This window comes from Nematolebias whitei, chromosome 17 (genome assembly GCF_014905685.2).
Source record: "Nematolebias whitei isolate Nwh7 chromosome 17, NemWhi1, whole genome shotgun sequence".
Classification (NCBI taxonomy): Eukaryota; Metazoa; Chordata; class Actinopteri; order Cyprinodontiformes; family Rivulidae; genus Nematolebias; species Nematolebias whitei.
Genome location: NC_056514.1, coordinates 22321618 through 22342260, shown reverse-complemented (window position 1 = coordinate 22342260; position 20643 = coordinate 22321618). Strand labels below are relative to the sequence as shown.

The window sequence follows — 20643 nt, the reverse complement described above, 5'->3', positions numbered from 1 at the left end:
TCTTCCAACTTTGGCGATGAGGTATTTCATAACTAAAAGAACAAGATCCCATAAATAAGTAGCTAAAATTCCTCCATAATGTGGTTGAACTCGGCTTTAGAGATCATATGAGGAGCTCCTTCATCTGGGAGGAGGCTGGATTAGAGCTGCTGCTTCTCCTCATCCAAAAGGAGGTGGCTCAAAAATCTTATTAGACTATCTTGCAGGGCTATTCAACTAAATTGCTCAGGGATCCACAGTTAATGAAAGCCAAGAGCTCAGGGGCCGTACATCCAGCAGTTAAGTTTGTTTTGTGATTTTAAATCTAGTTTTGTTTAAAAACGAACCCATTGGTTGGGCCGAACTGAGCACACATGTGGGCCTGATTTTGCCCCCGGGCCACCAGTTGAATAGCCCAGCTGTTAGAGTGAGAGCTGTAATCAACCCTACCAAATCTGTGTTCAAACCTTTGAGAAAAAAAAAACCTTAACTGTCTCAGATCCTACAAATGTGTACATCCTCAAAAAAACAAAAAAACAGAAAACATTTTTTTTTTGCAGCAGTGCTTTTCTTTCCAGTCTGTTTGCTGTAATATGATTACAAAGAACTAGATGTGAGTACAGCAAAAGGAGTAACGTTCAGTGCATGTGAACAATCGAGTTAAATGGCACCAATCATTCAAAGCTGCCTCTTATGGACTCGCACATAAAAGCAAAGGAAGTGGCCCATTTTCAGCCCAGTTTCCCATCACCCCAGTACGTTCCACATTTGTAGACTCAGCGCACGCCTGTAGTCTCTGGGTATTTCATGAAAATATGTCCGACTTTACATCAATTCGGCGTGTATTTCTGACAGTGGTGATGCATTTTACATCACTGCGCAAATATGCAGTGAGTGTGTGTAAGCTATTTTCTGTAATAGTAATGGAGCCAGAAATAACACCTTAAAGGCAATTTATGGTATGTAATTGATGTCTGGAAAGGAAAGAGAGGGGCTTTAAAAATAAATAAAACTATACTGTGCTTCCACAGGCTTTAAAATACACCATAAAAGCTTTCAAACCGAAGCATTTTTACCTTTTAACCCACATTTTGTGATCGAGGAGCGTACCGGCTCCATGTGACAGGGTGAGCCCATGATGCTTTTGGCCACAAGCAAGTTTAAATAAGGAGACTTGTAGACAAGATTTTTGCTTAAATAACCACGTTTGCTAATCCATTCTGAAGAAAACTGACTATTAAAAATGAAATGTTTGTATTCTGCATAAACCCAAACCAGAATACAGGATAAACATTAATGTAACAATAAAAAATGTAAAAAAAATAAATCTGGAAGTAGTACATCTGGAACAAGAAGTCCACACACAAACGACATGCATCAACTTTAAAGCCAAACATCAATTTAAGACTTAATTTGTTATAATCTAAGGTGTGAAAGAGCCATACATTTATTTTGAAGAGTATCATTAAGAGTTGTATTTTGAAACTCAAAGTTAAACATGCACATGCCCTGACAGCACTATTTACAAGACGATTACAAATTAACATTTAAAAAAAGTCACAGTGCAAAATATACAAATTGTACTGAAAATATTCCAAAGAGGTACCTAGTTGTCACTCATATATAGTGTTTTATGTGAGAAATATGATTGTTTACTCCCGAAGAGAAAACCCTGAGCTCAAAGACAATGGGAGTTGATGGGAGTTGATGGGAGTTGTGGTGTGTTCTCTGCATTCTTCAGGAATTTGGTTGAAAACAATAACTCCTGCATCAGTGTACGACACACTGGGTAGAAGGAAGGGAAGGGAAGGAAGCTGCCCGGCTGCAGACTGGACGGATTTGAGGGGGTGAGAACGGTGGAGAAGATCATTAAATAAGACACCCCTCCCATCCATCCAGGACATTGGTCTCAGACACTGTCTGACCAGAGCCAATCAAATCAAAAGAGGCAGCTCACACCCACAATACGGACTGATTACTCTGTTGACCTCTGGCAGGAGGTACCACCGCCTGAAGACCAGAACCACCAGGTTCATACATTTTGGAACGTTTAGGCACATCAGAAGTTAATTCATGACTTCATCACGCTCTTAAGTTGCACTGTCTCTAAAAATCCTAGAATTTAATCACATTTGTGTTAAAAAAAAAGAAGATATTTCATCATGCCAGTTCAATCGCATAATAGACAACTTTCTGTGCCCTGTTTAAACTTTGAATGTTTCTACTGTGACAATGTTTTGGAGTGTTTTTACAATTTTTGTCTACAATGGAAAATGTAATGCTGCCAAAGTTTAGAGCAAATGACTCCAGACAAGATGCACATTTTAATATATTTTTCATGGGTTTTTCCAAAACTTCAACAGGCATGCAAATCAACACATCTGTAGCAGAAATGGATGAATAAAGATCTAATAATAATTACGGTACCACGGTATTAATGTCAGATTAAAAAAGTGATACAGTATTCCCTCGTTTATCGCGGGGGATTCGTACCCTGAAGCCCCGTGATATGTGAAAAACACCATAAAGTAGGAATAATAGTACAAGCAGTAAGTTTATTTGAGTGCGTGTATATATATATATATATTCTGCTAGAGCAAACTGTAGCTATATTTTTTTCTAGCGCAATATATATGAAGGCATTTTAAACCCTTCCCACACTCTTGCAATATTCTAAACAATGTTTCTAAAAGCTCTAAAAGAACACAGAATTTCATGATTTCCCTCTCTCAGCCACGTGCAAGCGTTCTTGGCCACGCCCACTTTTCCGCTCTGCACGGAGAACAGCTGATCAGCTGATCAGCTGCAGGAGGACGCTTATCCTGCAGTATGTGCTGCACAAAGGTGCAGCAGATGCTAAATAATTTAAAATAATTTATTTTATATAAAATTCCATGCTGATCGTGCGGCTCATCCATCAATCATCCGATTGCGTGTCATGTTCAATTTTATTTTGAAAAACCGCGATAGAACAAGTCCACGATAAACGAACTGCGAAGTAGCGAGGGACTACTGTAATTCAAATTGTTTAGTGTGAGCTGGTGATGATTTCCATCATTGCCATGTCAAATCTGGTATATAGATTTAGTCTTTCTAAGGAATAAATAAAAATAAAGAGTATTTTATTTTGTGATGGTCACATGCTCAAAGCGTTTCTTGTAACACTGACTTCTCTTCAGTTTTTCACCCATAACTGCACATCTACTCCCCACTCTCACTCATACTAGCATGAGCAGGTATGCCAGCATGTCTGACCTGACCCATCTTTAGGAGTTCATCCACGATGTCTCGCCTCATTCATGCAACAGTTCCACATTCCTGAGCTACAGAACTCATGCGAGGACACATTCCTCCTGCTTTTTCAGTGAGGTCTTCAGTGTCTTCTAGTTTCACTGGCACCTATTCAGAAAAAGGTTATTACAGTTTAAAACCAACAAAAGCTCCTGTTCTGACAAGCCACTGGGCAGAATCCTCACATTGTGGCTGTATCGCAGGGCTAGCACACTGTTTGAAAGTAATTATATTTCTTAGCGGTGTAGTTGTCAGCGCCCGTATGTCGGCTCCCGCTTTCTGCGGTGATTACAGATCCGTTTGCTCATGTCTTCCCTCGTAATTTGCAAGTAAACTCTGCAGCAGAAATCTCTTGCGGTTCCCATAACGCTGCCTTGGGGTCTCACCTCTTGCCTCCTGCGACTGGTGTAATTAGCAAAGTTTTCCTTTTGTGCTGCACTCTCCGTTTATGTTTTGGCTCGCCTCCCACGGTATTTGTAGCCTGTCACCGTTAATGAGCATGTGAGGAGGCATCACACACCTACTGCTCTGCGCGCTATCTTAACACTCCATTAGATAATTAAGGCAGACGGGGTGTTTTCTTTTTTACCATTTCAGCTGAGACATTACCATTAATTAGCGTCAGACGGGAGCGCTTTTGCTCAAGCACTTAAGCACAAAGGGAAGTGATTTCTTTACCGTGTCACTGAAATGATCTCTCCCTCTTTGTGCTTTTTTCTTTCATTTTCCAGGCAGAGACTTTGCGACCACAAACGGGCCCTAACTAAGAAGAAGGACTCCCTCTTGACATCATGTGATCTGCACATTCCCTTGGAGTGCTCAACAGTGGAGGAGTGAAATCTGCACGCTTGTGAAAGCTTCCCAACCACTATCACCACTATCACTACACCTAACTGCTGCCATCCAGGTCTGCGCTTCGTGACTCAACTTGCCTGCTGTCTATTTCTCCCCCTTCATCTTGAAGATAAAGAATGGCTGTGCTCCTTTTCTGCCCCTCCAACGCCTCTTGCAAATAAGGTCTTTCAGCTCGTTTAACAATACCTAAGAAAGAAGGGATAAAAAGACCTTGCAGTTCCCTTTTATACTTCACCCTGCGTCTGTTTTATGTTTTTGTCCTCTATAACTCAACCTTAAGCACATGCATTGACTAAAAAAACTGGATTTTTTTTTTTTTTTTTTTTTTTTAATCGTGGTGACGTCTACAGCAGCTGTTTTCTGAAAAACTTTTATAACTTCAAGGATATACAAACTTTGCCTGACAGTCTTTTGGAATATGTTCTGCTCCAGCGTCTCTATGGGGGATTAAATCACTTCGGGAATCTGTACTGACTTCACGTTGGCTCAGACACGTCTCGTTAAGTATATTTTTATTGTCACTGAGTGTTCGTGATTGAGCCAACATGGCTGGGAAGGGCAACCCGGTGCCAGGGGGACACCTGAATGGCTTCCCTGTGCCCACCTACTCCTACTTCTTCCCCCACATGTTGGGGAGCTTGTCCCCTCCAGCGTTGCCAGGACTGCCCCTGAGCGGATACAGCACCCCATCTCCAGCTAGTAAGTAAAAGCTGCCTTTTATCCTCTCTGTTGGTTTGTGTTTGGGTTGTAAAACAGCTTTTGCTTCTTGAGTGACAGGAGGTGTTGAAAGTTTCTATTTTGTCCTGTTGTACCTGAGAGGCTGCGGCTTCCCTGTTTCCTGAGCTAAGTTTGTGCGTACATACGCCCGTGAGCCTGCTGGTGAAAGAAAGCTTTCATCTCGCCTTGTTTAGATCATTTGTGTTTGAAAGATGTGTGTGTCTGTAAACACCACACACACACCACATTGCCTCCAGCGCTGTCCTTAATTTCCAAACCCACACACATCAGCAGACAGACACACATGGAAATTTGAGCAGAGATCACAAGGAAATGAGGCAGGACAGTCAGACAAGTGCATTGTTTGTTTGAAGAGCACTCATTTGGCAAACTTTCCCAAAATACATTTCACAAGTGCTGTCACTGGAGCTAACGGTCACGCAACAGCTCCTTTCATGCAGCATGGGAAAGACGTCACAACTGACTTTAGACCAAAGCAGCAAAAGTACTTCTGTTGAGAAAATAAAAAACATTTCTGTTGTATATAAAGACACAAAGAAGTATATATAACCACTGAAAGTACCGGAAGAAGTATTCGCATTCTTTAACTTCTTCTTTCGGCTTTTCCCTCTTCAGGGGTCACCACAGCGAGTCATCCTCCTCCACCTCACTCTGTCCTCTGCATCTTCTGTCCTCACTCCAACTACCTCCATGTCCTCTCTAACTGCATCCATATATCTCCTCTCTGTCTTTTTCCTGGCAGCTGCATTTCTAACATCCTTCTACCAGTATACCCACTGTCCCTCCTCTGGACTTGTCCAGACCATCTCAGTCTGGTCTCTCTAACTTTATCTCCCAGTTGTTCAACCTGTGCTGTACCTCTGATGATCTCATTCCTAATCATATCCATCCTTGTCACTCCTAAGAAGAACCTCAACATCTTCATTTCTACTTCCAGTTCTTTCTCCTGTCTTTTTGTCAGTGGTACTGTCTCCAGACCATACAATATAACTGGTTTCACCACTTTCTTGTAAACTTTTCCTTTGACCTTTGCTGACACCTTTTTGTCACAAATCACTCCTGAAACTTTTCTCCATCTGCTCCATCCTGCCTGGACTCTCTTCTCCACCTCTTTACCACACTCCCCATGTTCCTGGACAGTGGACTCGACGTGCTTTGAGTCATGCACCTTAATAACATTCACATTCTTTAATATTACATACAATTAACACTTTTGTATGTTCTGAAATAGAAATTTGACTTAACCTAAAGCTGTAAGTCACTTTCAACAATGTTATTTATTGCCCACTGTCGAAGGCAAAAGGGCTGTCATGTCTGCTGTGTTAGCAAAACATCAGATGAACCAATGGACAGATTTGAATGAAACTCTTAAGACAATAAGCACTGAATGGACATTCACACATTTTTAACTTTTGATATCAACCCAATTCAATATGGCTGCCACTAGGCCTGTCACGATAACAAATTTTTCTGTGCGATTAATTGTCTCAGAAATTATTGTGATAAACGATAATATTGTTTGAAGTTTGACAATATTTTATTATTGTAAAATTTAAAAAGAAATGTTTGTTGATTTGTTTTGCATGTACAGTAGTACCTTTTTTCAACCACCGGATGGCAGTATAAGACTGAACCGAAGGATGGATAGTAAGGGAGCGAGCAGCGTGTCTCTAAGAAAAATGGGAGGGAGGCCCCTTGACGTGACATGGGCTGTCTCTCTTCGGTTCGCAAAATGGTGGACGCTCGGTGTGGTTTGAGCTATGTAGCATAGAATTTTTCACACAAGTAAACAAGTTCTCAGCTTCTTTTTGCTGAGAAAAAAAAACTTTTGACACACAGGCACGGGTTTCAACCGTGAATTTTGGAGCTTCGACAAGACGGAGTTTTTTCCCCGAGGTTTGCCTGTTAGCTTAGCTCGTAGCTTAGCTTCTCAGCGTAGCTGCTTTTAACAATCCAAAAACGTAATTTTGGATCGTTAAAATGGATTTTAAAGAGAAAAGAGAAAGGGAGGGGTCAGTGAAGAGCACCGGAGTTGATCCTTTTGTCATCCAGTGTCTTCAGTAGAAAGAGAGAGACACAAAGAAACGATAAAGCCGATGAAAATGAGGTGGATAATTTTCATTTATCAAGTGATTAATTGATTTATTGTTTATTGCGATAGGCCTAGCTAGCTGCCACAGCCAATGGACATTTGGAAACAAACAATGGCTATAACTCAGCCAATGTTACAGATAAAGGCAATATGCATTTTTTCAAGAAAATCTTCAGCTTTTAATTAGTGATGAATGTATGTTATGTCTGAGCTTTATCCATGAGGTAAATTTAATATCCATGATATTTATTTTGTGTGGCTACATTTGTGGACATGTCATTATGACGAGTAGCATCACCAAACAGCAGGGCCAACAGCAGACGTGTGAACTAAAGGGGACGTTAGATGGAGGTGTGGTGCACAGTTATCGTGTGCATTAGTGCAGCCAGGTCTGGCAGACATCTTGACCTCGCAGGGTCGGGGGGGGTTCAGTATTGATTTCATCTCCTGAAGTCTGCATTTGCACTCATTGTTTAGGGAAGTGAAGAATAGTTGGTACCCAACCCAATCACTCCCACTTCCCTAATACCAAACACACCGTCTCACTCACAAAGCCTGGAACGTCCGTCAGATTCCTCTTTTACGTTGCTGCAGACATTCATTTGTGTTCGTGTCTTCCTGTATGTCTGTGTTTGCATGCGTATCCACCAGCGTCTGCCCTCTGGGGCGGCAAGATTTCTTCCCTTTTGCCTGGACAAACACTTCCTGTCTGCACACACTGGAGATCCAGGGACACCACAGCTTCCCGACATGCACGAGTGAACACTCACACTTGCGCATATGCACAACATAAACACAATCTTTGCCCTTCATGCTGGCTCCCTTTCTCTCGCTCCTGCTCCTCCTCACGTGCAGCTGACTGCAGGCACATTTCACACTGGTTTTCTCTCTCACACACACAGCAATAGAAACAGTCCTCTTCCTCCTGGTCTCCTTATGCAAACAGTAACAAACTGTCGTCACCCCTTCCTTTTCTCCTTCCCGTCCCTTTCTCTGGCAGATTGTTTCTCTGTTTCCCTTCCTCCTGCTTCTTTTTTTTCTCACATTTACTCTCTCTCACACACACAAACTAAGCTGTTAGTCAGGGGAGAGAGAAGATTTGGACTGCAGAGGGATTGGCGGAAAGAGCTTGGAGCTTGAATTGGGAGGGATTTACAAAATGTCAGATTGGAGGCAAAGGAGCCAAGCATCGTCCTTGATGGATTTCAAACGTGCCGGAGCCTCCAGTGTGGAATTAATGCTCATAAAGGCATATCCACATGGATATATGTGTACGCACAGAGAAGGATGGTGTCTTTTTTTGTGATTTGTGATTTGTCTCTTGGTTCATATTTACTCAAAAAATGTTTTTTTTAGAAAAGTTAATTAGTGGGGATCAGAACCTTTTTTTTAGACCTAAAAATATTTCTGTCCTTGTCATATTGCAACTAAAAATTAAGTAAAAAAGTTTAACCCAAAGAGTTGCCATTGAACAGTTGTGTTGAATATTAAAATGTCTTTTTTTGTTGTTTTCAAGGTGAAATAACTTCAGTAGCCTTTTTTTTGTTGTTTTGAAGCAATCCTGCATTTAAAATTATGTATTTGTCACAAATATTTTCTTGCACAAAATGCTAGTTTTTCTTAAATGTTTGGTTTTTGTGTCTAGGTGTGCAAAAAGTTACACTTTTTTCCCAGCTCTCTACATTCTTTTCCTACCAGGTTCAATTAGTTATGTTGAAGTTGCACATATATTCACAAAAAGTAGTTGTAATGTAACAAATGTAGGGATGAGCCTTTATTTTAAATGTTTTTAATGTCAAACTTTTAAAAGTGGCAAAAATAATAATAACAATACTTTTTATTTGTATGGCACTTTTTCCGAAATACGCAAAGACGCTTTACATGAGTTAAAAATGATAAAATCAACAAAGTATCACAACACATAAAACACAAGAATATATCTTATTCTTGTAAATTCTGATTGTATTCATCGTTAAAAGCGTAATAGCTTAATTAAATTGACACGCACGGCCTTCATTCTTCTCGCCGAACTGTCGAGTTTCTCAGCTTCAGCTTCCATTCTTAAACCACAATAAGCCAATTATTTGGACGAAGCAGAGCTGAAGGGTTCGTTTCATCCTAAAACGCAATGGTTTCTCTCTGCTCCCACCTCCAGCCGTCTTCATTGTGTTATCTGAGAATCATGAGGTCTGACGTTTCACTGGAGCAGGTCAGATTCAGATATTGATATTAGAATCATTTCAGCTTTAACAGAATTTTATCTCTGTCAGTACAGCCACGCTGCTGTACTGACTTTTTCTAAATATGCAAGACAATTCAGTATCCTCATACTGTAGACACAGACATTACATTAATATTTCACCTAAAATATCCAGTGAGTATTAAGAGCTGAGTGACTTTACTGAAGAAGCTGGAATTGAGTTGTTAAAGCTAAACGAAGCAGAACACTAGCTAAAAGCTAAAAGAAGCTAAATGTTTGCTAAAAGTAGTAAGAATAGCTTGAACTGTCTAAGGACATGAAGCAAAATGTCAGTTAAAAATAGCAAAAGTCTAGATAAAAGTTAAAAGTAACAAGATTTAAAATACAACATTGTTTCTGAAGGAATTGAGGAGACACTTTTTAAATAAAGATACATTATTTGAAAAGTTTAACAGCTTCAAAAAACAAAAGTCATAGCACCCATCCTCCAAATGAGCTGAACATTTTAATGTCCAAAGGGTAACAAGAAGTATTCAAAAAAAAAAGCATGATAAAATAAAAGCAGGAAAACAATCGCATTAGCTCTCTATCAACAATGGACCCAATTCATTTGTAGATATGTAGTCAACCTTGAGCAGCCTGGCCTGAAGAATAATAAACTCAGTGCTGCCACTGTCAGCATTCAGTGTAATGTTTCATCATTACTGTAACATTGCCAATGTGTTCGCCAACCTCGGACTTGCAGCTTTTGTAAACAAGTCACTATAAATGGTCTGCGTGGGTCTCAGTTTCTGCTCTCTGTATTTTATTAAGGATCAAGGTCTGCTTTGCTCTTGCTCCTTCTGAAAGCAGATGAGGACACCAGTGGTTGTCACAGAACATGTTGCGTTTACATACGGAAGAACCTTTAAACCAAGTGAATAAGAGTTTGGAAAAGGTTGCAGAAACAGGGAAAATCTAGAGTGTGGTGTCCGTTTTGAGCAGATGTGACCGTGGTGGGACAGATGCTAGCTCTGGCAGCTTCCGTGCCCTGTGCAGCCGTCATGTGCCAGTATACAGCACCAGTAAGCGTCACTTTATACGGACTCTTCCAGCGTCTTCTTTTAGCTCCACTTCTTGTTTCGTCATTTCACAGCACTATTTCTCTCTCCATCACACCATACACTCTTTCTTTTCAGTAATTTCTGCAGAGCCCCTTCATTTCTCGCATCCTTCTGTACCCCGCTCTTTACAGACGTTCTCTGTCTTCTCTGTGGGACTTGACAGAGCTGTTATTACCATGCCACCAATTTATTTGCAGCCCATTATTTTCCATTTGCTTTGAGGAGACCCCAGGCCAAATCCCTGCCCACAGTACTCAATCCTAGCCACAGGATTTATCCCAGAGTAGCTTGGCAAGTGTGGTTTACTCCCCACCACCACCCCAACAGACAGCTCCTTTCTCTTTTTTCCCCTCCTCTCTCCCTCGTTTTTCTGTTCCTTGCACTCTTTTTCTGTGTTTCTGCTGGTTTTCCCTTCCATGACCGCTTATGCAAATAGGGGCCCTCCTTTTCAGAGAGCTGTCTACCCCATAATCCGATGGATGGCTCCATTTTTCAGAGCACCACACACACATGCAGACAGCATCACATACTCTACAAGGACACATGCTATCTCTCATAGACATTCACCAGTTGATGCACACAGACACACATACAGATAGAATGCCCTTCTCTGCAGCAACTGTGTTATATTTTGAGCAGCCAGTGCTTTAAGCGGTCGTTGGGCCATAACGACTTAAAAACCAGCAGGCTGTCGCCAGCAGCCACACAGCACTCAGTTGGGTAAACACTGGCATAATCTAAATCTGTCTCTAATGTGCCAGCACAAGTTGCTTTTATTCCTGCGCTTTTCAAAGGTCCCTCAAGGAAGTCAAGACAAGGGTAAAGCAATAATTCTAGTTTTTTTTATTTCTTTATCTCTCTCTCTCTCTCTCTGGGAGTCTCCTTTTATTTCCCTTTTCTTACCCTCTCTTGCAGTGACCCTTTTCACTTACCTAGACTACACTCTCATACGTCTTTATCTTCTTATGGCTTTTTCGCAATATCCATTTCATAAAGCCATAATTCACACCGCTGCATGCATTCAAATGTCAATGGCTCTCTCCTCCCGGGCATCATTTCTCCACTGTTCTTTGATAAGCGGCGGGAATGACGGCATGTGTAAAATATAGGGCAGTTATCTAATGGAGGAGACAAGGGAGGAAGGAAGAGGAGGGCTCTGTGAGAGGGTTCTGCCCGACACAGTTCGACGAGTGATTGAATTATCAAGCAGAGCTTTGCTTGTTGTCCAAAGGGGTTTCAGAGGGGAAAGCCCTTTTCTCAGCGGCTAATGCGCTTTTTCAGTCGAGCACAATGGGTCGCTGTGTTGCGCAAAGGAGCTGATGGAGCTGAGTTGGGTTAGAGCTTATGGGGCCACCAGGTCTCTCCTGGCACCTCTCTAAGGGGCCTCTGGCCATACTTAACCTTCAGTCTGTCTACTAGCATTAGCACATAACCTTGTCAGAGTGGTAAGATAATGCCCTTGTGACAACATTAGCACGTTACAGGGCTAAGTGTATCATAGGCTAGCTGATGCCGAATGAATTGTGTTGTGTTTAATTAATCATTAGCATTCCAGACATTTGTGGACAGCTTAATGCGGTCTGGACCCTCTGTGTCCTTCTGGTGTGTTCGTTTGTCCTTCCTTTTTGAGTTATTTGTGATTTATTTTTTTTTTTTTTATTGTTCTGTCTTTTTACTTTACCTAGTGAGCTTGTTCTTTTAAGGTTGAATATTTTAGAACTATTAAAATACTGCAACATTTTCTTTTCAGTACATAAAGATACTGTTTTTTAATCGAAAGTCTTTCTTAGAGCTGTTTTATACACTTTGTCAGATTTATTCTGTACATTTCTTATTGGCAGGTATACCTAAATACTATATTTGAGTTGTAATAAAAATGGACCAAGTGAACCCTATTAGCATAAATATTAAATTATTTACACATAACATAATTGGAAGAGGGTCAATCCTCATCTGTGTGAAATTGTGATTCTTGCTGCAGATGCAAACAGAAGATAATCTGCGATGAAATTGCAAGATTTGATGTTAAACCTCTCTCATTAACATGAATACATTAGTAAGGATGGGCTCGGCCATAGAGAAGACAGTGATTTCATCTGACTGCTGCATGTTTATTGTCTGGTGTTGCACCTCATGGGCAAAAGCTGCTGTTCATAGAAGTCCTGATAACAAATTATGAAGGAACAGGACAAGAAGAGGACTACTTCTTAAGTAAACCATCACACGCCTAGTGGGTCATACAGTAAAAGTATGGCGTTTATATGAGTTTATGCTGTTGTCTTTATTTTTGCATAATCTCCTTTAATTAGGCTGTTATCTTAATCTGCTTTAGAGCATGCAAAAATAAATCCACTCATAAATAAACGATAAGAATGTCCAGTCAATCTTTTTTAACATGCCACCCATGTACCTCAGACAGTTGTAAACAACAATTAAATCAACGAACCCTGTTTGCTTAAATAAACTGAGATTTGACCGTGGTTCCTTTGAGGGTGCTGCCTAAATTCCAGATGTTGGGTGTCTGAATTTATGAGGATTACAAACTGAAACCTAATCCAGAAAACAAACTGTTTACTTTTCCTAAATTAAGAGTTGTATGTTTTGTGTATACAACTTTGTGGTTTGTTGGACTTGTTCAACACAAAAATGGGTTCATTTTAGTAACCAAAAACACAAATGTTCCTTCAGATGGATTTGTCTATATTTATTATTAAACAGAAGATAATTATACAAATAAAATAAAATAATTTTCACAGATGAAGATTAGGCCTGTCGCGATAAACAATAAATCAATTAATTGCATGATAAATGACAATTATCAACCTCATTTTCATTTATCGGCTTTATTGTTTCTTCGTGTCTCTCTCTTTCTACTGGACACTGGATGACAAAAGGATCAACTCTGGTGCTCTTCATTGGCCCCTCCCTTTCTCTTTTTTCTTTAAAATAAATTTTAATTGTCCAAAATTGCGTTTTTGGATCTTTAAAAGCTGCTAAGCTGAGAAGCTACGAAACGAGCTATGCTAACAACCTCGGGGGGAAAAAACCTCCGTCATGTCGAAGCTCCAAAAATTCACGGTTGAAACCCGTGCCTTCATGTAAAAGGGTGTTTTTCTCTGCAAAAAGAAGCTGAGAACTTGTTTAGTGATTTTTTTATTAAAAGCTTTGTGTGAAAAATGCTATGCTAAAGAGCTCAAACCACACCAAGCATCCGCCATTTTGAGAATTGGAAAACAGGACCGAGAGACAGACCATGTCACATTAAGGGGCCTCTCATTTTTCTTAAACACGCTGCTCGCTCCCTCACTATCCATCCTTCGGTTCAAATAGTCTTATACTGCCATCCAGTGGTAAAAAAAAATTTATTATACACAAAAATTAATTACCATTTCTTCTTAAATTTGACATTACTAATTATTGTCAAATTTCAAACAATGTTATCGTTTATCGCAATAATTTCAGAGACAATTAATCGCCCAGCAAAATTTGTTATCGTGACAGGCCTAATGAAGATATGGGTAAAAGATAATGAAACAATGTTTCGTGCACAGTGTTTAGATTGTTTATGACATGTACTATTAGAGCAGCACAATATATAGAAAATATATTGTCATTTGGTGCCAGAGTACTAATGTATTCCAACACAAACACAAACTGGATATTAATAATAAATTGGCAATGAGACTGATGTCCAGTATTTTATGTCCCCAGTTAATTTAGGAAAATATATATTTATTGGAAAAACTAACTAAACTGTTGATGACGGTAGAAAAAGAGGAGTGAGTAAACGTTATTTTATAGCAACTGATTTCATCATTGCAATGTTCAGCAGTAATATTACAATTTCACATGTTCTTAATATTGTACAGCCGTTAGTACTATGACTTATTAAGACAATGATTCACTGATATTAGTTGAAAAAGATGTTTTGCTGTCACATATACATTACACTGCTTTCACATTTTGTTTTGTTGCATTTCATAGCCATGCTAAAAGTGGCTGCATCTTCTGCAAGATCTAAGAAAATGCATCTCTGTCCTTCAATTGTGAGAAAAGAAGGACATTTATTTCTCGCAACTCCAGTTTGGGAGTTCTTGCAGCTTGTTCTCGACACATCTTCTGTGCAAAACTTTTTTTCTTGTTTGATGCTGATAACTATTGTGTAATTCAGAAATTTGAAGTGGGTGTTGTTAATGTGGAAAAGCAGAAATGTTGACATTTCTTAGCTTTTAGCCTAAAAGGGTTTCCCGAGGGTTCTGCTTGTGAGTTTCCCATAAAGTACGATATGTTTTTACCAGAACCGACTTTGTATTTGTTCTTCGTCTCCTCAAGTAAACAAGTTTGTCAGTGCTTGCGAACAAGCTTTAGTCATCAGTTGTGGAGTGTACATTTCAGCATCAGTCTTCAGTGTATACTGATATATGTATATTCAGCACATCTTCATGGTTTTCTAGATGAGGTTTCAGCCAGGTATACAATGTCAAAATCATTATCTAGATTCTTCCAACAAGAATTAGACTTTCCCCATTTCCTTTTCTTTTGCTGACAGTTTGAACCCTTAAAGTTCAACTTTCACCTGATTTCCTGTTGAATTTGGTGTCCTGGTATTATCCTACCTGGTTTTATTTACTTTGTGTTATTTATTAACTCGACTCAACTTTATGTATAAAGCCCTTTAAAACTCCTCAGTGGAACAAACTGCTGTTCAGTACAAAACAATAAAACAAATGTACAATTAATTACCGGTGAATAACACTAGAAATAAAGATAAAAAGAAAAAAATAATTAAATACTTAACAGGCAGTGATAGCCAAATAATAATAAAAAAGTTTTAAGTGAGGATTTAAAAAGCACCTATGGAGGATGCCTGTCTAATGTGCAATGGCAATTTGTTCCATAATTTTGGTCCCACCACCACAAAAGCCTGGTCCCCTCTGAGCTTGCACCTGGTTTTTGGTACAGTTAGGAGCAGCTGATCAGCTGACCTGAGAGAATGGGCTGGTATGTAAGGTGTAATAGCTCAGAAAGATAAGGAGGGCGGACCATTTTAAGATTTAAAAGCAAATAAAGGAATTTTAAAATGGATTCAAAAATAAACTGGCAGCCGATGAAGAGATTTTAAAACAGGCGAAATGTGACTAAACTTGCTTGTTCCAGTTGGAAGACGTGCAGCTGCGATTTGCAACATTTGTAAACGGGTGATTAGTAATATAACGTGTTATGTGTTGTCATCATTGTATGTTCCCATACAATGGCGAAATTGGCTCTCTGCATTTAACCCATCCACCCCCAATGAGCAGCTATGGAAAATGCCCGCAGAGCAACTGGGGATAGGGTGTGCTGCTCAGAGACACCACAAGATGTGCAATAACTGGGGATCGAACCTGGGACTTTCAGGTCCCAAGTTGGCTGCCCTGCCTCTGCCCCTGCCCCTTCTCGACCCCCATATTGTGAACACACCAACATACAGAGCGTTATAATAGTCCAGCAGAGTTGTAACGAAGGTGTGGATCACTTTTTCAAACGGCTGCTGAGAATGAATGGGCCCTACTGATGATTGTTGAATTTAAGATTGACATCAATTTTGACCCATAAATCTGTGGCAGTTGTTTTGATGTACTGGGTGAGGGAACCAAGATATAACGAGGCTGAAGTAAATTAATTCAACTCAACACATTAACTTTGTGCAATTCTTTAAGCAAAATTAATTTGGTTAAATTTAAAAACATAATGACTATTTTTAGTTGGTGCTCCTCGATGATGAGTGCTATATTTTTAGAACATGCCCCGTGGCCGACATGTGGTCCCTGCGGGTGATCAGGTGCCCCGAGCACCTCGTTGGTGACCCATGTTGTAGCATTACCAGAAACCATCACTTCAGTTTTCTCCTCATTATTTTTTTAGAGACTGTGATTACCGTACCCACCACAGCACCCTGTATTCACTGGTTAACTGGTCATCAATAACTTCACGCAGACTCTCTCACTGGTACATTTTCATCTTTAAATCACTTCTTGGTCTGCTGCCTTCATACATCTCCTCCTACATGTCACTGCATGAGTGCAGCTGCAGCGTGCGATCTCAGGACATTATTACCTGCAGTGTTCCCTCAGTGAGGACTGAACTAGGCAAAAGGGCCTTCTCCTACTCCGCTCCTGTTTCCTGGAATATCTTACAAAAAGATCTGAAGCTCTTGACCTTGACCTCTCTAAGTGGCTTTAAACATCTGTTGGACTCCTGGCAGGGACCAATGCAGACATGTTCCTGTTTTTTAGCTTTCTACATTTGCCTTATAATCTAGCTGTTTTTGTTACTTTTTTGCCATTTTATTTGTTTAAAAAATCTGTATGCCTTTTTATAACTGTTTATTGTTGTCGCTGTTGTCCATTGTTGTCATCATTCTTTGTTGAAATCAGGTCTCTCTTGTAAATGAGTCCTCGAGGCTGAATGGGATTTACCCGTCTAAATAAAGGTTGAAAGGTTGAATGAAAAAAATGTTGAATGAATGAGACAATTGAGCATAAGTCTCATTTAGACAGTCAAATAGGGGTCTGGCAGATAGAGTGTTCTTTGTATTTAGAGGCAGATACATCTAGCTGTTGTTAGTATAGCAGTGGAAAAGAAAACTGTACTGTACTATGCTTCCTGAAAATGGAGCCAAGCTGGAGCAAATGGAGAAAATAAGAAGCCCCAAGACTGAACCCTGAGGAACTCCACACTCGAGGGGCAGAAGAAGATCTAAAATCACAGAGGCTGTCAGAAAATGTTTGATGTGATAGGCTCTGAACAATTCTAGTGCTTATCCGCCCACTGTTCTAAACGTGTGGTTGAAACTTTGTGATCCACTGTGTCAAATGCTGCTGTCAGGTCTAAAAGCACAATCATCACACAGTCATCAGAATCAATAGCTTTTTAATGTAAATACGCTTAACTGACGTTTGACACCTGAGGATAAGAGCATTCAGTAAGTGGAGGATCTAGGTATTGTTCATAGTAATTTGGTTTATTTCTCATGCTACCAGTGACGTGTGGGGGAGTGCAGTGCAGACTGGTCTAACAGTGAGAGGCAGGGTGCCAGCTGTCTCATTAAAGTCTCAGTCTGCTGTGGTCTGAAAGTGGTTTGGCTTTACTTTCTCTCTCAGTCTCCTTTACCTTTCACTATTTCCTTTTCGTTTTTTTTTTTTTTACCCCCTCTTCACCTCTGTTCTCTCTGTGGCCTCTCCTCGTTTCCTTTTCATCAGGAAAAAACAGCTGTTGCAGCTGTTGGTCTGTAATTAGAGTTGAGAGGCACCTGAAACTTGCACTCATTTCGAGAACGCGCTCACTTAGAGCTGCTTTCATCGTTGTGGTCCGGTCTCACGCCGGACCAAAAAGACGTTTTGTTGAGTCCGGTCTGGCTGGTCAAACGGAGGGTATTAGTCACGCAGCTGTGCCTTTAGGTTTAAATGTCTCTCCTGAACAATTTTTGTCCTTTGTGTCTCGATTAGACCCTATAATTTGATCTGATGCAATGATCTTATTTGAACAAATGTTCTCAAGCCTCATGGTAAATAAAAATGCACCAGAAATGTGATTTCAGAACATTTGTTTGTGCTTTTCGTAACTTTCACTTCTGTAACCTAAATATTATGAGCTCCAAAAAATATTCAGTAACACACAGCAGAAGATCACAAGTTCATGTTAATTGCATTTTCTTTCAATGCATGATATACGCTTAAGCTGTATGTGGTTGTGAAAGTTGGTCTAAACTGCAGGTGTTGTGAAGGAATTTGACTCTATTGACACAAACATGAGCTTCTACCAAGATAAAGTCTCAGATAATAATTACTAAGATCATTTCTTTGTCTCCTTTGACAAACATAATGTAATAAGTTCAACTGGATTCAGAAACCTGCACAAACAGCAACTGTGTTCACTCGTTTTTGTGACATATTAGTTAGGGATGCACAATATTATCAGCATGGTATCAGTATCAGCCGATATTAGTGATGACGTTAAATATCGGATATCGGCCATTCCATCAAAAATAACTCGCCGATATAAAAGACACTGTTTTTAGATATAAAAGACACTGTTTTTATACATATGTGTATATATATATATATATATATATATATATATATAGCAGTCATTTTGAACGCCATTCATACTGAGACCTCGACTGGTAACAATTCTTACAGTTTCACTCTCAGCCTTGCAGATTCAAGACAAAACCCCTCAGAGGTACCAGAGGCGGCAGTGTCTGATCACAGATAAAGGGGTCGACCAACATAACGCACCTGAGGTCAAACCAAAAGACCTCATTCTGGTCTCTCTAATCGGTCATCCTTTGAGAGCAGGACACAGGGTAGACCCAGAGACAGGCCACAGCAGGCATTTTAAATCACAGCAGGCCCAGACATGCCCCACAGCACGAATCAAATATGCCTCAGTTACAGAATGCACTAAAATATTCCCCCTTAAGATGTAGGAGGGTGTGTCTTAAAGCAAAAATTTTATGTGGTAGTAGCTGGGAGTCATTATTTTCATTCCACCTTTAATTATACAGCTTAGTTCCCATTGAGCCTCGAGGACTCATTTACAAGAGAGACCTGAAATTATATGTATTATTATAAATATATTATATTTATATTATAATTAGAATATTGCATGAGAATGTGCAAAACCTTAGTTTCAGCAACTTCGTCATTTCTCAATACAGTAGTCCCACGCTGCTTTGCAGTTCATTTTTCGCAGACTCGCTCTTTCGCGGTTTTTCAAAATAAGATTGGACAGGACACACAATTGGCTGATTGATGGATGAGCCGCACAATCGGCAGGGAATTTTTATTTTAAAATAAATTGTTTAAAATTATTTAGCACCGCCTGTACCTTTGGGCAGCCCACACTGCAGGAGAAACTTCCTCCTGCAGCTCCTCCTCCGCCTTCCTCTGTCGATCTCTGTTCTGCAGCGGAAAAGTGGGCGTGGCCAAGAGCACAGAGTGCAGCCTTGGCTGAGATTTGAAATCATGACATGCTGTGCTCTTTTAGACTGTTTAGTTTAGAAACATTGTTTAGAATGTAGATATTATATTATATATATAGATAGATAGATAGATATTATCTAAATATATTTTAGAATATATAGCATGTCAGAAGAGTTTAAAACGCCTATATAAAATAAACGACGACTTTCTACTTGTACTACTATCCCTACTTCGCAGTTTTTCACTTATCGCGGGGCTTCACAGATCCCCTGCGATAAACGAGGGACTGCTGTAGTTTCAAGCGAAGATGAAAATGTATTCTTCAACAAATGCTAGGCCTTTAACTTTGTTTACAAAGGTGCACATGCAGTTTGAGCCCTGCGTCCTACTTATTAATGAGTCGTGACCCTTCTGTTTACTGTACACAGGCAGGGAGAGAAACAAAAGGAGAGATCAGATGATGTCAGATATGGGTTTCCGCTGATTCAGTATTTACTCGTCAAACACATCTATTTCCTGTAAGCACTTGGTCAAACTTTCTGTGTTTCTCATTCTTAGCCACCTATTTGGCTTTTTCTTTACCCTCTCCACACCTCCCACCTGTAGTTAGTTGTTTGTTGTTTCTCCTCCATTTCCTCCCCCACGCTCCTTTCCTCCAACCTGTGCAAACTGTTTAGTGGCTGCGTGACTTTTGGATGGACTTAGTAATCAGTCTGTGTACACAGTGCGAGTGAGCTGTTTGACCTGAGAAATCATGTCTCTTTGAATATTAAAGAGACCGAGGTTCTCACGGGTGCATGCAAGACGAGCGTGTGTTTTAGTGTTTGAATAAATCCAGGAAATGTCCACACCTTTTTAAATGATCTGTGTGAGAGTTTCTGCCTTTGTCCCCGTGGGTTAGGTTGTGCAAACAGTTCATGAATAGTGCACAGACAGCGAGTGTATGAGTGTGTTTAGCTCAGACAGACATGCTGTCAAACCCGGCGTCTTTCAGACCTGTAAAAAAAAAAAAAGAACAAAGCCCGACAACTTGGACTGAAGCTGCAGATGGAAAGTAGTGGAGGAGCTCTAGAAGAAAGCCTTTTGAAGAGGATATTTTCAGTTTGATCGTGAAGTCAATCTTTCCACACCTTCCTGGTGTGGCTTGTGCTGTATGCCTGGGAGCTGATGTAGCTTTCACTTGTGCGTTCTCATGTGTTCATTTCACACCGTGTGGAGATTCAACTCCAACCCACTCAAAGTTTGTTCATGTGGACCGCAGTGCTAGAGGAGACTGGACTCTTTGTAAACTGGCCTCAAACCTGAAAGACTCTTGGACTTAATTTTGTTAAAAGTGTCCAACAGGTTTTTTATTCTTCTTTATTTTAACATCTCAGGGTTTCAGGATAGGTTGGTGGAAATTCTGGACAAACTGAAGTT

At 40.1% G+C, this 20643-nt stretch overlaps 1 protein-coding gene across 1 annotated transcript in view; it reads left to right on the top strand.

Moving 5' to 3' along the window:
• Positions 1-4475: 4475 nt before the first annotated feature.
• raraa (retinoic acid receptor, alpha a) overlaps positions 4476-20643 on the top strand; it is a 111276-nt gene continuing 95108 nt past the window's right edge. The window contains exon 1 of the mRNA XM_037691366.1: positions 4476-4824. Within this exon, the coding sequence (XP_037547294.1) occupies positions 4671-4824 (154 nt within the window). The 5' untranslated portion in view covers positions 4476-4670. The remainder of the gene's footprint in view (positions 4825-20643) is intronic.